The sequence below is a fragment of the Toxorhynchites rutilus genome, chromosome 3, assembly GCF_029784135.1.
Source record: "Toxorhynchites rutilus septentrionalis strain SRP chromosome 3, ASM2978413v1, whole genome shotgun sequence".
Classification (NCBI taxonomy): Eukaryota; Metazoa; Arthropoda; class Insecta; order Diptera; family Culicidae; genus Toxorhynchites; species Toxorhynchites rutilus.
The window spans coordinates 257,834,014-257,852,276 of record NC_073746.1 but is presented as its reverse complement, the minus strand read 5'-3'; the positions used below and the strand labels follow the sequence as shown (position 1 = coordinate 257,852,276).

The window sequence follows — 18,263 nt, the reverse complement described above, 5'->3', positions numbered from 1 at the left end:
AATGAAGGTAATTGAAACACAATAGACTATGTGGTATTTTTGAATCTCGTTATTGTCCGTACAATTTTACGACTCCATATGACATTTATCTTACTTTGATTGAGGCACAAGATGATCCCTACAAATATAGAGAATGTACTAAATAGGTAAACCTTCAATTAGTGAACTAATATGAATTTGTCTGTCGAATCGTATATACTTATCCATGGTAACTTTCTCTTTCGTGGTTATATATCGATTCCTCATTGATCCCAATTCTGGAAGTTTTTCCAACCAAACTGTAATTTCTCAGAAGAAGAGAACCATAGAGAACATATGTTCCTTGAATATAGAAAATTAGAAAAATATTCCCAGGAATTAACGTTATCCATCCATCCAAGCATTGGAAAAGACATTAATCAGGAACCTGAAAAGCTAAAAAGAGAATATTGAACAGAGAATTCAATTAAAATTCTATTACGCTAAATAATGCCTACTTACCTCTCATATTCGATCGTCAAAAATTTTCTGATCATTTTGAGACCAGTAGTAGCGCAGTTATGGACAGCGAACGCGTCTTTGTCAGAGAAATTAGATAACGCGACAATTATTGATAGAACACAAGTTGTATCGTATCATATAAAGGTACTAACACAATCATACACCTATTACAATGTCCAAGGACGTAGCCTTCAAGGTCGTCTGGCTCGTGGATCATTGAAATCGAATTAAGGTATCGTAATACACAATCGGTCAGCGCACTTGACCGATTAATTTTCATCAACTCATCTTTATAAAAGTTGATTTGCTTCTGTTCACGAATTAATCGAATTGAATTGTGAGATAAACCATCACGGAATGATATTTGGCCAATCATTTGAACAATCTTACAGTCCCATGGATAATTATTTTGTAAACCGAACCCAATCATTTGAATCCGTAGCTAACATTATCCGTATTGCTCTAGTACGTCGCATGTATGTAATAGATTGTCTATTGCTTCACACTCTGTGTACGCACTCCGTGGCAATTCAATCTATTGATGCCCCGAAGCTTCATTCAATGTTCATGACTCGCATGACTTAATTATTATGAAATTTTGTACCGATACAATGAAAGTAGATTTAGATTAAATGATAAACATATTATTTATTAATTTTCTTCATCATTACATCTAGTCGTCATTCTCGGTCATTTTTGTTTGTTTAATTGGTACTATTGTTATACTTGTCTCAGTTATGTAGTTCATTTGTCAGTTGATTGTTCGTTTTCTTGCTTGCTTTTAGTATTAGAATTTATTTTACTTGTTCGGTAATTGATGATTACTGGTACAGGTGCGGCACTGCGGGGATTGTTAGTGGTTTCCCTTTATTAAAAAATTATTAACTTTCATTAATAATTTTTCAACCTGAGCGGTGCGGTAGTGTGACAAGTCACCTTGTCCGCTCGGGTTGTTCGAGGCTCTGTCTCCTCCCACGGCAAATAGTGAATATAATAACAAAGGCAAACACACCAGTATTCAAAAAACGAAGCTAGCTAGGATATTAAAAAACAAACATATACCTAAAATAAATAAAATCTTAAAGGATTATAAAAAAAATTATATAAGCTATCTAGATTAAAATGACGGCACAGGGTTATCACAACACAAACTAGAATTTTTCTGGCAGACTTATCTCACTTCTTAACTAGGCGAACCTAGCCAGAATTTTCACCTGCCCCCGGGCTTCTGAATGCCAAAGGGGGACTAGGCTCTGCGGAATGCACGTATCTGCATGCTCGTGCTGTTTTAGTCCTGACCGAGGAATTGTCGGACAATCGCGCAGGTGCTAAGGATGACCGACTTTTGGATGCCGGCCAATTCCTTCTCGATGTTCAACACCTTTAGCGCTTCCAGAAGTGTCTTCGGGATAATTCCAGTTCCAGAGAGAACGACTGGAACAATTCTTGGGACCTCCCTTAGCCCCCACAGTTCCTTGAGCTCCACGGCCAATGGTCGGTACTTGCAGATTTTGCGACCGTGGGTCTCCTCCAGATTCTGGTTCAGTGGAATAGCGACATCGATGATGGTGACTTTGCGGTCGCTCTTGTCGTAAACCATTATATCTGGGCGGTTGTGGTGGATCGAGAGGTCGGTCAGAACAGTGCGATCCCAGTACAGCTTGAAACGGTCATTTTCCAGGACAGGTGCAGGCAGGTACCGGTAGTTTGGTACGTTGTCTTCCAGTAGAGCACATTGGAGCGCCAGTTGTCGATGAACAATACGGGCCACGTTGTTGTGGCGCTCGGTGTAGGCTGCGTTGGCCAAAACGAGACAGCCTCCCATAATGTGCTCTATGTTTTCACCTGGTTGATGGCACATCCGGCAAATGTCATCAACGTCTTGATGCCAGACGTACCGCCTGCAGTTTCTCGTCGGCATTATCCTGTCCTGGATGGCTATCATGTCGGCTTCTACTACTGAAGAGAGTTCACCACGCGTTAGCCACAGATTAGATGCGGCCTTGTCGACGTGTGGCCGGTCCAGTTGATGGGGGTGGGCACCATGCACTGCCTTCTGCTTCCAAGCTGCAATCTTCTCCTCCACTGTCTGCAGATTGCAGTTGAGTTGGTACTCCGCTTGCGCCAAGTGCAGAGCGCTGTATCCTCTGTCGGCGGCGCAGACAGCCCGGTATAGCGCGTTTTGGTTGGCGCGTTCTGCGAAGTACTCGCGCAGTTGTCGTACCTGGGCAACACACAGTGCAGAAATGTCGACGATTCCAAGTCCCCCTTCTTTGCGTGGTAGTGAAACTCTCTCCAGTGCCGATTGAGGATGGTGCATTCCGGCCTCTTTGAATGCTTTCCTCATCCTCCTCTCAAGGTCCTCTAGGTTAGTTTTGCTCCATTTGACTACACCAAAACTGAAGGTCAGCAGGGGAACCGCGAATGTGTTGATCGCGCGTACCTTGTTCCCCGCGTTGAGGAAAGTCCTCAGGACACAGTTCACTCGACTCAAGAACTTGTCTCGCAGCTCCGTCTTGATGTCGGAGTGGCGAATCCCGGTGAGCTGTCGGAATCCAAGATATTTATAGGATTCGCCACGAACCATGTCTCTTATAAACTCGCCGTCATAGACCTCGTAGCCTCCGGATTCGGTAAGTTGTCCTTTCAGCAGGTGGACACAGCGACACTTGTCGAGGCCGAACTCCATACAGATGTCCCTGCTTATGTCTTCGACAACCCGGATAGCTACACCTAGACGCTGACGTGAATCAGCGTAGACCTTGAGATCGTCCATGTAAAAGGTATGGGTCACTTCTTCGTGGGCGCCGTCGCCATACCTTATTTTATAGCCATGACCGTTTCTATTGAGCGTCCTACTGAGGGGGTTCAGTGCCAGACAAAACCAAAGCGGGCTGAAAGAGTCGCCTTGGAATATCCCCCTCTTTATCTGCAGCGTTCTAGACTGCAACACATTTTCCCCATCACTGAGGTGCAGAGACGTACTCCACTGCCTCATCGCATGCTGCAGGAACCTAACGACGACGGGATCAATTTTGTAGAGCTCCAATACCCGGACGAGAAACGAGTGAGGTATGGAGTCATAAGCCTTCCTGTAATCGATGTAGGCCATACTTAGGTTCCGCTGGTTATATACCGCCTGGCCGACTATGGCTGCGTCGATGATGGCCTGGTCTTTGCAGCCATGCGTATTTTTCCTGCATCCTTTCTGCTCTTCTGCGATGATGTGATGCTGTTCGCAGTGAGCAGAAACTTTGGCGGTAATTATGCTGCTCAGTATTTTGTACAGACTCGATAGGCACGTTATCGGTCTGTACTTTGATGGGTTCAATGTGTTGCTGTCTTTCGGGAGGAGGAAGGTGACGCCACGGGTGGCGAATTCAGGAAGGTTGTGTGGGTCACGTAGCACCTTGTTGAAGCACTCAGCTATCTTTGGATGTGCGACGGTCAGCTTCTTGTGCCAAAAGTTCTGGACACCATCGGGGCCCGGTGCTGCCCAGTTCCTCAGGTACCGCGAGGCTTCGCGGACATCGTTCTCTCCGACGATGATAGCTGGCATCTCTCCAATTTCACCACAACTCTCCTCCTCCCGTCTTAACCACATTTGCCCGTCGCGATGTTCTACTGGGGTCTCCCAAATACCAGCCCAGAAGTTCGTCACATCGCTAATATCTGGCAAACCTTCGCGGTAGTCGGGCTTCTCGTCGCTAATGTGGTCGTAGAACGCTTTTTCGTTATCTCTGAACATCCGATTTTGTTCCTGGCGCTTTGCAGAGTCAGAGTAACGTTTCAGCCGTTTAGTTAGGACGCTCAATTGCTGTACCAGTGTGTCGAGTTTTTCCGTCAGCTGGTGAGCTCCCAGCTGGCGAAGTTCAGTAGGCCGCACGATCACAGCAACTTGGCGACATAATTTCGCCGATCTGCTGCCTCTTTTGTACGTATTTATTTATTTATTTATTTATTTTTTTTTCTTTATTTTTGAGACTTTCAGCCTCCTGGGCTGGTTCGTCTCAGAACTAGAATTTATGTTCAGCCAACACAACACTACACGCCACAAACCACATCGCAACAGTTGGCAAAAGTGTACCATAGTCGGTGTAACCAGACCCGAATATTTCTTGGCGGGTTTGACAGAGTTCCGCCATGCTCGAGGGGCACTTAAGCTTGAACCACCGGACAGAACGTACTCAGAAACACTCGTTCCTTCCCGTTCCAACCGCACAAAAGTCCCCGTTTACGGAGGAAGTTCTGTAGCGAAAATTGTATCGCTTTGCTATCGGTTGAGCAGCAGATAGTGAGAACCTGTGCTTTCCACGAGTCCGGTTCCAACTTCTCGTCTCCTGTACACCAGGCAAGGAGCGGAAATCGGACGAGCAGGTGCACTAGCACACTGAACCCACCCAGAAGAACTGAGATTATACTCCAGTGAAGCAGCGGATCGTGACCGGAATAATGTTCCGGACCGGAACCGTACCACAGCAGAGCAAGGATTCAGCAGCGGGCCCAGACACTATAATACACAAACACCGTGAGTAACGTGTGAAACAAAAAGAGTAGGGAACTAGGGAAATAGGAAGGTGGATAAAAAAATATAATAAATTGCCGTCGTAAACAATAGAGACACGTGTGTTTCCCTTTTTATAACCTCTTTTATAACGGGTTAACCTAGATAGGCTGTGATTGAGCCGACCCTGAGAGGAACCACAGAGTCCATGCGGGCAGCTAGGGCGTAACAGAGACATGTTACAAAACAATTGCTTCAGATATTATATCCGCAAATGTTCTCCAGTCAATATTCTTCGTGAGGTCACACGAAATATTGACTGACTCACGAGAGCTTGATTCATTAGCGATCGATAAAATTATTGGTAGGTGATCACTACCGTGGGGATCTTGGATTACCTTCCACATGCAATCCAGGGATAACGAAGAAGAGCATAAAGATATGTCTAGCATGCTTGCCCGTGCAGGAGGATTGGCTATTCTGGTTGCTTCCCCAGTATTCAAAACTGTCAATTTGAAGTTGTCGCACAGATCATAAATCAAAGTGGCACGGTTGTCATCGTAAAGTGATCCCCATGCTGTTCCATGGAAGTTGAAATCACCTAAGATTAACCGCGGCTCCGGCATTGCCTCGATAGTATCAAAGAACTGATGGCGGCCTACCGTAGTTCTGGGAGGGATATATATCGAAGCAATGCAGAGGTCTTTGCCATTGATTTGTGTCTGGCAAGCAACAACTTCAATGCCTGTCATCGATGGGAGAGTGACTCTATAGAAGGAGTGACATTTTTTAATCCCCAATATTATGCCACCAAACGAGTCATTTCGATCGAGGCGAATAATGTTGAAATCGTGGAAATTCAGCTCGTCGGCTGAAGAAAGCCATGTTTCACAGAGGGAAAATACATCACAGTTAGAGTTATGAACTAAAAATTTAAATTGATCTAGTTTAGGGATGATGCTTCTGCAATTCCACTGTATTACAGTGGTCAATTCCTTGACCTCTTGCACTGAATCAGGCATCGAGGGAAATGAACGCTGCTAAAAAGGCACATTTTTCTTTCAAGAATGTTCTCACTACCGGAAGTAAACATAATACTACGCTTTTAAGAGAGTCATTAATATTCAAAGCATTCAAAATGTTGTCCACCAGGTCAGCGCAAACAAGCCAGGTTGTGACTGTTGTGTTGACCGCGAAAAAGGAACAGACGTATTGGGTGTTGTTCCGGAACGTGCTGAGGACCCCTGGTTAGTAGAAGAACCGTGTAAACCAGGAGGTACTTGCTTCGGTCTATTTTCAGCACGTTCGGTTCGAAGTTTCAATCCAACTTGGGAAATTTCGGACATCTTTCTGGGGAGTGATGGAAAAGTAGTAATTTTCCTTTTCCTGATGGCACCCTGCGATGTACCAGAACTTCCCGCATTGGGAGCGTCAGCGACAGGCTCGTCGTTCTGCAGGAGGGAGTAAGGATTGTCCTGCGTCGTTGGCACGGAATTCTTAAGCATTTCTGCATAAGTCCGTTTTGAAAATTCCTTTAAGGAACGCTTGATTTTTTCCCCTCTTTGTATGTACACCGGGCATTGAGAAAGATCATGGGGGGCCCCGTCGCAATGAAGACATTTGCGCTCTTTTGCGCAAGAAGTCCCATCATGACTCTCTCCACAATCTGCGCAACGCTTTTTGTTGCAACAGTAGACGGCCGTGTGACCAAGTTGCTTGCAGTTGTTGCAACTCATTACCCGGGGTACAAACAATCGAACAGGTAAACGAAGCGCATCTATCGAAACGAAGTTTGGAAGGGCGGAGCCCTCAAAGGTTACTCGAAAAGAATTTGTCGAACTGAGAACTCTCTTATTATTTATAATAGATACGGATTTCAGTTGGTCGCATGCAAGAATCTTCACAGTTTGAAGCGACCGACTCCATCCTTGAGTATATCATTTCGGGTCAAACCCTTTTCGGTGCTTACGCCATCGATTTCTACGTTACGACAGGGCACGTATACGCGATACTCAATCGCAAAGAGATCGCAACGGGTTATATCATTTGCTTGGGTCCGGCTGGAGACGACAACTCGTAATTTGTCTGGCCCCATCCGAGTAATCTCGGTAACATCTGAGAAGTTTTTTGTCAGCTCTTTAGATATGCGAATAACATTGAGGGGTTTGGATTTTCGCCCAAAGTACACAATGAATGGGCCTTTGGAGCCCTCAGGGTATACTTTTTGACGAAAATCCAGTTTTTCTTCATCCTCCTCATCATCAGAAATTACGTTTTCTATTCCAATTTCTACTTCACCTTCCGGTTCTTCAGGGGGTTCCGTATCAGAGATATACGTTGGCGTCGTTGCGGGATCCTCCCCGCCTTCAGCCATAGTAATAAATTTCATCAACTGTTCGATATGAACAGAATTTATTGGTAATAAAAAAAAAAAATTAAAAAATAAATATAATAAGATAAACTTCTATTTTAGTTACAGTAGAAAAATATAGTTATTCAAACTAATTTTTATTAAATTAAATTCAAAAATGAAAAAAGTTCCAACAAATGTTCAAGTGCAATATATATGAAGATGGTCACCCTAATGCCAACGCTTGATGATTACGTAAACACCCAGCGAAACAATGGTATTTGTTATGCACAGAAAGTGGAAGAAATGATAGAAAGGAGTAAAAAAGAAATAAACTTCTACTTGCCGCTGCGGTGTGACGTATGTGATCTGTTGAATGGATCCTCAGTGTCTCGATCGTACACCACTTATTTGGTTGAGATTCACCACGCTTGCAAGCGCGCCGGATGAAAAAACACAATAGAATCGATGTGGAAAAAACACCTCTTTCGGATCGACTGAAGAATGCGTCCGATAAGCTTGCAAGTGAGCGAACGATCGATTTGAATTAATACCGATGCTTTCAATCAACAAGGTGAACAAACACATCAAACAAACAATCGTCTAGTTTGTAGACTGATTCATTGACGAGCGCGTCCAAACGGTCGTCGAGCCAGACGAGCTACTCGTCTGTTTTTAGTCGAGCTCGGCTTCTGTAATACAAAAACAAACGAGACGAGCGCTCGTCTGCTCGTCTCGTTTTCTGGAATAGGGCCCAAAACTGTTGAAGAAAAATAACCAATGATTCCATCGGCCCATAAAACGTTTTCACACACTATCTAACGATGCGTGTAGAATTCAATTGATCCGCAAAAGACCCATAATTGCTCGAATTTGTTGCTCAAATGGACGACTTCCCCCACCGTGAGATGACTGAAGAACTCGATTAATGTACATTTCGCAGGTGTTATTCAATTGTTAGTTGATTATGTGACATTTGATGAAGGAGTTCATTATTACAATAAAGAACCTATTCCTGGCTTTGAGGATGTCAGCTGAAACCTAAGATGTTTCGAGTTTTGGAGGATGGAAATTCTGATGTATAAAACTATTATTTTGAAAAGATCGAAAAGATTTTGTTGTTGTTCGTCATATGATAGGCGAGAGTTATCAGGTCATACTTATACAATTTACGGATTTTTGTTCATGAGCTTGAGCTTGGGTAGACTGTACAGTTCGTAGTTGTTCTCCGTGAAGGTCCTGAACCAGTGAAATTACACAAAGAATACACTGAATGACGCTTGGGAGTAGCAAATCATTCTCATTGTGCAAGTTTCGGTGATTCGAGCTTTAAATAGTCAATCACGACGCCGGCCACGTCCTTACAGTCACCAGGGGAAGGAGAGGAATGCTAGTATGATATTCGTTTCCCGAAGGCCAGAAGGGTCATGGAAGGGATAGTTGTTAGTGGGGAGATGTGATAATCGAGATTCACTGAGGTAAGTGAAATGCGAAACGAAAATCCCAAAAATCTCGTGTTACGACTTCGGCAGAAATGATCTTTAGGTACCCTGAGAAGGAAAACCTGTAAAATGAATTTAACCACCTATATATTCTATTATTTATCGCACGTACTTTGTACCTAAATTCAATCGGAGCGATGGCGGAGTGTTATACTTGGAGTTAACTAAGGTCAAGAATTATGAATCAATATGAAAAAAAGTTATAAAATCGAGAACAAAAAGACAAGTAGAAATTATACATTTTTTTTTATCATAAATTAAAATATTGTAAAACAAATTCAGTTAATAGAAACTTCACTTCAACTTTTCATTTTTTTTTCAACTCTAAAAATAAAATATTCCTCTTTTTTGCCACCATAATCACCATAAACATAATTTAGTAGACAAAAAATTGTAATACACATATCGCACATTTTCCTAGAACTATAAAATCTGATAATAAAGAACGATCTTACCAAATGTATCCAAGGCACCGCTATGGGTTTAGTTTGCTTGGATTTAATAACGTTGTCGTACAGTGGCGTCGAGTGAAGCTTTTGCACCCGGGGCGGAAGAGTTGATTTGCAGCCCCCTCCCACTGACTGTCAGCTGTACCTTTCTTCAGACAAAATAAAGCAAGAAAACTTTCCGCAAATGGCGTTTTTCCAATACTAAATTCGACATTTCCAGTGCGATGAAAATATTGACTACGTTCTGAAGTTCAAATGCACGCATTTCAAACACATGTGTTTGCGGGGTTTGCTGCCATACAAATGAAACACAAATTTTTGAATTACTCGAAAATTAATCAAGCAAACGAAACCAAATGTGGCATGTGGAAGTTTTAGGATGCAATAAATGTTTCTATGGTGGTTAGACACTCCTCCTGCTCTCTAAGGGTGGGCTATCATACAAATGAAACACAAATTTCTGCATAGCTCGGAAACTAATCGGGCAAATGGATCCAAATTTGGCATGTGAAGGTTTAACGGGGCACTAAACGTTTCTATGGTGAATACACTCCTCCCCCCTCTCTAAGGGTGGCTGCCATACGAACGAAACACAAGCTTCTTAATAACTCGAGAACTAATCAAGCACAATTCGGGATGTGAGGGTTTGATATGAGAAATGTTTCTATAATGGTATGACACCCCTCCCTCTACTGGAATGGAGAGGGGGTCCCATAAAAATATTACACATATTTTAACCAAAAATATTCCAACCAAACATGACAATTGAAAATTTTCGGAAATCTTTGAAGGAAATAGGGCAAAATCGGAAAATTAAATTCCCATATGTTCTACAATTACATAGTGGCAAGTGCTGTTAGTCCATTTGATGTTTGCGCTAGCGAAATTGATCTTTGTTCGAAACTGGAAATGGTTTTTAATGTGATAAAACGCACTCCTATATCTTCTTCTATCTATACCAAAAATGATCGCCGGATGTGTTGATAAGAGTAGAACTCGAGGAAGGAATTGTCCGATTTAGGGCTGTCTTTATTCTATCATATTTTCTTTATAAAACATTTATTCCATGTAACGGAGAAACATGTTGTTTGTAAGTGATTGAAAAATCTTGAACGAGAATTGTGTCTGAAAATAATCTGATATTATAATGATGATTTTTGTTAGAAATACTAAGAATTTTATAGTGAAAGGTAAATTCAACGAATAGGTCGAATAGAAGATCAATCAATGAACAGTTCGGCGATTGGGCCCATGAACTTGCTCATAGTAAGAAAACGTGAATGTTTGAAGGTATTGATAACAAAAAAAAAACAAATTTTGGGCGGGACGAAGTTTGCCGGGTCAGCTAGTCATCAATGAGATATATTTAAAATCCATCAATTAAAAACCATCATTTTGAACAGTGCTACAGTAGATGTTCCTCACATTAATGTTTTTAATTACCTAAGTGTTGTTCCATATTTTATCACTTCTCACTTGTTCGCCACATTCCCATTGTTTAGTTTAGTTTAGCAAGCGATGTATGTGCAATTTAATTCTATTATGAGATTTCCGAATGAATGATCGTATTGATCGCGAAGCGTAGCACGACTTCCTCAGGCGCACACGCAAAGAATGATAGCTTTGTGCTAACATCTGGAAGCTGGGATTTATTCGACAAACTTATTGACAAACACCATCCATTCTCTCTAGATTATGGGCCTCTGGTATGGCAATGAAGTTATAACGCATATTGGCAGTGAAGATGGCGAATCGATTTATGACACGTGCGTCGTCATACACTTGGCTGATATAACAAACACTGTGAGTCGTTTTTTTAAATTTAATTTTCTACAAATCTTCTCATGTGAGAATTCTTTGTTCGTTCAATTCCAACCCACAGACTTCCATCAGCGAGAGTCTGCCCAGAGAACAGGTCCCAGAAATCAGATTCGGCACATCGTACGGCTATCCGGGAGATCGCACCCAGCAAAATGCGGAGAACGAACGACGCTCTCAGTGGCAGCAGGGTCACACAACGCATCAGCCTCGTCAGAAAACTTCCAGTACTCGTTATCTACGACTGATCTGGGATGAAAAGGAACATACGCTTGAGTATACCCTGCGGTTCAACAAGTCCCGGCCAGGATTCTGGATTTCGTCGGCACCTCAGTCCGGATCGATGGTACAGCTGCCGTACGTGCAGTTCACCGGAACGGTGCAGGTTCTGAAGGCCGTCAACAGTCAACTGGTGTTGACTTTCTGTCAAAGCTTACCTGGAGGACAGGTGTTTTCAGTGGTTCTTTCGAGACAAACGATGGGAATGTCCGTAGAGGTAGTTTTGTTGTTGTTGTAATTATTGATTATTTGATGCTTATACGAAACATGTTCGAATTTCAGGAAAACCAGAGCGTGCGGAATCTGCTGAAACGACGTAATCTGTCAACGAACTCAGTGCGAAAGGTTTGCTACAGTGGAGCAGATAGTCTAACATCGTTTGGAATGAGTATAATTCTTCTACTCACCGTACTTCTCACGAGAATTTAGACTATTTACAATTCTATAGCGCAGTATCTTAAAGCTCAACTCCATCCATCAACTAAGAAATTTATTTAGAACCTGAATCTATCAAATGACAACTTTAACTATAAAAATGATGACTCACTACTCGTGTTCGATTAAGTTCAAAAGTCAGAACAACCTCAAAAAAAATAAATGTTTCTAATCTGAAGGATGAGGCTTTAATAAAACTTTTTCCAATGTACAAACTGTAATCGTTTAACCTAATTAAGCTGATTGGGCTCGTTACGCGGCTGTAATGCTAAAATCTCGGTATGTACAAATACGTGTTCGGAAACGCGATAAGCAACTACTGCATTACGCACGCTTGCCTGACCCCGATAGTTCAATTATTAAATTAAGTGGTGAGATGAAATTAATTAAAAGCTGCTACTCCCCCGCAGCGGTTGAAACAGTCAAGCGCCGCTCCTCAGACTGCTAGAAGTTTCTCCGTACACTTGGTGGACCGATAATCTGTCATGAGATAATTATCGTTAGCATCACCGTTACAAATTGAGCTGTGCGCTCCCTAAAATGCTACTACGAGTTTGGAGAATATATATGTATAGGCTGCCGTTATGAAGCAATGATATAAATAAGAGACAACGGTTGTCTTGCAATTAAAGCACTTTGTGGAAGCGTCGACAAACTTTTATTGTGTTATTTAGAACGTAATTTTTCCCTCGATTTTATCCATTGGACGCAATAGACGAGACCTGGTATCCAATAAAAGTAGTTTATAGCAGCATCCTCGACGGCGTATTCGATTATAAAATTCAGAATTTTCGTTGGTGACTTTTATTGCCCCTGTGACTATTTTTTTATCATTTTGACTAAAGCTTCCAGTTCGTTTGATTGGTTTGATTGACTTTTGGGTTTGTTCTACAAATGTTTAAAATGTACAGTATATTTAAAAAAAATTTATATGCAAATATAAGAAAGAAAAGATTTTTATGTTTTTTATTCAATGCCGCCACTTTATGAAAATCGTCTTTAGTTCTTTAATTCATTTAAATGGTGTAACGGTCAAACGTTGGTCCAAATTGACTGATTATGTTATTATACAGCAATTCTATGTCAAACCTATAGAATGGTTCTCAGTTTTTTTTTGTGGAAAGTGGTAGTTTTTTTTCTTTTTCGCAAAACATACGACTCGTATTTTAAATTTTTTCATTAGGGTGACCATTTTTATTTTGGTTCGAAAAATCAATTTTGCCCACTTTTTCTAAGAATTACTTTTTTTAAATTCATAGCTTTTGAATTACTTGACCGATACAGATGTTCGACATATGAAATTAAAGCCAATGAGCTAGTCTTTTTTGGAAAAAAATATTACACCTTAGAGTAGTGTGGGGCAAAAGTGCGCATTGGCCTTTTTGAAACAAACGAGCATAAAAATTCGACAACAGTGTATTCGTTTGAAACATTATTACACCAGCAGTACATGATTACACATATAAACAAGATTCATTTCATGAATGTAGAAAAAAATTATGAAGTAAGAAGAGTTTTACGTTGTTTTGATCTAGTTTTTTCAATTTTGGGGATGACGATTTATTTACCTAAAATAACTGGAAAGTTCGAAACTATATTGTCAAGGAAACCTTCATTCTGTAGTAGATAATAGTGGGTATCCATTTTTGTGAAAACGTTCGAGAGATTTTTTTTTAAATTCGATTAGTTGAAAAATTGCTTGCGGGGCAAAAGCGCGTACCAGCGTTTTGATCTGAAAAAAAATTATAAAATGTTTTCAACCAAAATTTTAAAGGGACCACACTATGGGGCAAAAGCTCGCATTTGTCATTTTGTATTAAAATAAGTATTTGTCCAACTGTAAACAAAACTCGAGAAATTCTTGAACTACGTTTCGAAGGTAACATATACAGTCACAGTTGGTAAGCAAACTGAATTATATATGCTTTTATTTCAAGAGTTATTGACCAACAACGGTTAGGCGGGCACCTTTGCCCCGCACTACTCTATTGGATTTCGTTTTCGTAATTATTAATCGTATTGGTTTTTCAAAGCTCACACGGTCTTGGGGCTAAGAGCGCTATATATTTTATATGTTTTCTTGAAAGCTGAGGTTTTATTACAACATATATCCAAAAATCACAGAGGCGTTTTTTTTTCTTTTTTGAGTTATGATTCCTCAATGTTAACCGATGGAGCGAAAAATCAATTTTTCCCCTTTTTTCCACCAAAAAAAAAATTATAACTTTTGAACTGCTGGACTGATTTAATATGGGCTAGTGTTTTTTAGAAAAAAATTACACTTGCGTTGCGAAAAAATTGGATCTAGTTTACGTGATTATTAATTGTATTTGCTTTTTTTTATAGTTTACATGGTCTCAGGACAAAGGGCGCTATATTTTTTATATTTTATTTGTAGGAAGCTGAGGTTTTGTTTGTTTAACATATTCAAAAATCAGACAGGTGTCTTTTTTTTTGTTTTAGAGTTAAGATTTTGCAAAGTTAACTTGTTTTAGTCTTATATTTTTTCAAAGAAGATTGAATCATTGGCTAAAATTGGTTATGCCGATTATCTGAATCGGCCCCAGCATTTCAAAAGTTATGAATTTAAAAAAAAATATTTGAAAACAGTTGAAAAAATATTTTTCGGGCCATCAGGAAACTTTGAAAAAATCATTACTCAAAAACAAAAAAAAAATACCTTTCTTTTTGGATAGGTTTTGTAAGAAATGCCAAAAAAAGTATTAAAAAAATATTGCCCTTGATCCCGAGACCATGAAAACTATGAAAAACAAATACAATCGATGATAACGAAAAACGAAATCCAATTTTTAGAAAGTGTAGTATTTTTCCGAAGAAGACTAGCTCATTGTCTCCAATTTGATATATTGATCATCTGAATCAATTCAGTACTTCAAAATTTATGATTTTTTTAAACGATTATTTTATGTAAAACATGGGAAAAAATGATTGCGGGGAAATGGTTACCCTAATGAAAAATATAAAAATATACGGTTCTAATATTTTGCGATAAAGAACAAAACTACCACTTTTTACGAAAATCTGAGAACCGCTATATCGGTTTCATTGGTCATCTCTAATTTCAAAAAGTTACCTCGTAAAAAATATTCACCACCTCGAAAAAACACTCTATGCCAAATATCAGCTCAATCAGACTTAAGGGAGAGTGGCGCAAAGCGGTCAAAGTTTGAGTTTTTTGAAAATCGAAAAATCACCCAGCTCCCCCCTGGAAATCGGGGGTTTCGAAAAACTTTTTTTGATGCCAAATGTCTTAAAATTGCATGGAACGTCGAGATCTGGTATCATCTCGAAATTTTTTTTTGTCAAAAATCGACACTTTGGCATTTTTTTTATGGAATACGAGACGAAACGTATGGTTTTGGGTACCAATAAAAATAGATTTTTTATTCGAAGTTTGCTGCGAAATGTTGATTTGAACGATAATATACCCTATGCAAAATTTTAGCTCATTCGAACTTCATTTATTAGTGTCACAGACGTTAAGATTTGAGTTTTTTGAGAAACGAAAGATCACCAAAAATCGGGGTTTTCCAAAAAAAATTATGGTGCCAAATGTCTTAAAATTGCATTACTCGTCGAGATCAACTGTTATCCCGAAATAAAATTTTGTCAAAACAATTTTTTTTGGCACTCGGTCGTTTTTCCGTCCAGAAATCGATTTTTGACAAAAAAATCTTTTAAGATAACTGTAAATCTCGACGTTTCATGCAATTTTATAACATTTGGAATCAAAATTTTTTTGAATACACCGATTTCTGGTGATTTTACGGTTTTCAAAAAACTTACATTTTAACGTCTGCAACACTAATAAATGAAGTTCAAATGAGATAATATTTGGCATAGGGTATATTATCGTGCACATCAACATGTCGCAGCAAATTCTGAATGAAAAATCGAGATAACTATTTTTTATTGGCACTTAAAACTATACGTTTCGTCTCTTATTTCGAAATAAAACTAAGTCCCAGAGTGTCGATTTCTGCCAAATTTTTTTTTTCGAGATGACACTAGATCTCGACGTTTCATGCAATTTTAAGACATTTGGAACAAACTTTTTTTTTTAGAAAACCCCGATTTCCTTTACTCCATCCTGGGTGATTTTTCGATTTTCAAAAAACTCAAACAAACAAAAACTTTGACCGCTTTGCGCCACTCTCCCTTAAGTCCGATTAAGCTGATTTTTTGCATAGGGTGTTTTTTCGAGGTGGTGAACATTTTGTATAGGGTAACTTTTTGAAATTTTAGGGTCGATTTTTTTCCATACATTCATTGGCACCCTACTGTATATAGATGATCTAACACTATTTTTCTTGAAGTTCAATGTCTGCAAGATACAAGAAATAATTTCATTACGCTTCAAATTTTTCAAATGCGAACTGTCAGATTTTACATTTCACGGTTTCATGTTTTCACTATTCATGTATAACTCACGCCATCTTGCTTTGGCCGTGGTGTTTTACTTATCATCTCAACTGGGTGTCACTGTAACCTTGGATGTTGATAGTCCGGTTCATTTCTTAGCTCTTTTCACTGTTGTTTTAGTTTGAGCGATTTTGACAGGTCAATTTGGAAATATTTTGGATTTCGATAATGCGCGAGCATTGTTTTGACGTAGGATCACACGTCTTTCGGGAACATATTGGGGTACAAATTGAAAATCGAAATAAAAACCGAGCGCATCGTGAAAAATGTTCAATTTCAAACGCTTATTGCACAGGCATTTCGTGATGGATTGATGAGAATCGGCATCCATTGATTTCGGCACTCCATAACATTTTTTTTAATTGAATAAAATAATATTGGGTTGGGGAAAAAGAAATGTCGTATATTGTCAATATATGGCAACACTTAAACATATCTTGTGTTGTACTTATCGCATCGGGTCATACTATACGGCTATTTGAAGATGACAATCTGCTACAAGTGTCGTTTTGACAATGTTGTGATTGTCCTTTTCAGTCTCAAGTTATAACGCGTCAAAGATGGAGTCCACCAAGCAAGAAATTCGCCATATTTTACGTTTTTACTACCTGCGAGGTAAAAATGCAACGAAGGCGGCCGAAAAAATTCGTGTACTTTATGGACCCGATACTGTAACGATTCGCACAGCACAGCGTTGGTTTGATCGATTTCGTTCTGGTGTAGTGGCTGTCGAAGATACACCCCGTACTGGTAGGCCAATCGTCGTGGACACCGATAAAATCGTTGAAATCATCCAAGTAGACCGGCATGTGAGCACTCGCTCGATTGGCCAGAAACTGGGTATAGACCATAAAACCGTTTGGAATCATTTGCAGAAGATTGGATTCCAAAAAAAGCTGGATGTATGGGTGCCACACCAGTTGAAGCAAAAAAATGACCGAATCAACGCTTGCGATGCACTGCTGAAACGGAACTAACTCGACCCATTTTTGAAGAAGATGGTGACTGGTGATGAAAAGTGGATCACGTACGACAACCTAAAGCGAAAAAAGTCGTGGTCGAAGCGCGGTGAGCCGGTCCAAACCATCGCCAAGCCCGGATTGACGGCCAGGAATGTTTTGTTGTGTGTTTGGTGGGATTGGAAGGGAATCATCCACTATGAGCTGCTCAACTATGGCCAGACCCTCAACTCGGTTCTGAGCAGCTTGACCGTTTGAAGCAGGCGATTGACCAGAAGCGGCCAGAAATGATCAATAGGAATGGTGTTGTTTTCCACCAGGTCAACGCTCGGCCTCACACATCTTTGATGAACCACCAGAAGCTACGGGAGCTCGGATGAGATGTCCTATTGCACCCACCGTACAGTCCGGACCTGGCTCCAAGTGATTATCATCTCTTCCGGTCCATGCAAAACGCTCTTGGTGATACTAAGTTGGCCTCAAAAGAGGCTTGCGAAAACTGGCTGTCTGAGTTTTTTGCAAATAAGGAGGGGGTGGTTTTATAAGGTGGGGGGGAGGGGGATGGTGATAATGCAGCTTTCTAAATACTTAACATACTTAATTGTTAAATAAAGCGTCAAATTACGATCAGAAATACTACATTTTTTTCCCAACCCTATATATTAGGCTGTCAAAAAAGTCCTGCGGTATTTTTTTTTGAATTTTCATTTGTTCATAAAATTAGTTACAATCATCTGTTTTAAGTTTAATATGCGCCGTTTTGTTCGATGACTTGTTCCCAACGAGATGCCAACTTCATAATACCCCTGTTATAGAAACTCGCTTCCTTATTGGCAAAAAAAAACCCAGATAGCCAATTTTCACAGGCCCCTTTGGTGGCTAACCTCTGACTACCTAGCTCGTTCGCCATGGACAAAAACAGGTGGTAGTCACTTGGTGCAAGGTCCGGACTATACGGCGGATGCAAAAGAACCTCCCATCCGAGCTCCCGGAGCTTCTGGCGCGTCACCAAAGAAGTGTGTGGCCTGGCGTTGTCCTGATGGA

The 18,263-nt window shown here is 40.3% G+C and overlaps 1 protein-coding gene across 1 annotated transcript in view; it reads left to right on the top strand.

Annotated features, from left to right (window-relative positions):
• Window positions 1-12,032, top strand: part of LOC129776601 (uncharacterized) — a 33,163-nt gene extending 21,131 nt beyond the window's left edge. Inside the window, exons 2-4 of the mRNA XM_055782334.1 lie at window positions 10,978-11,088; window positions 11,168-11,599; window positions 11,665-12,032. Coding sequence (XP_055638309.1) covers window positions 10,978-11,088; window positions 11,168-11,599; window positions 11,665-11,811 — 690 coding nt within the window. The 3' untranslated portion in view covers window positions 11,812-12,032. The remainder of the gene's footprint in view (window positions 1-10,977; window positions 11,089-11,167; window positions 11,600-11,664) is intronic.
• The last annotated feature ends 6,231 nt before the right edge of the window (window positions 12,033-18,263 follow it).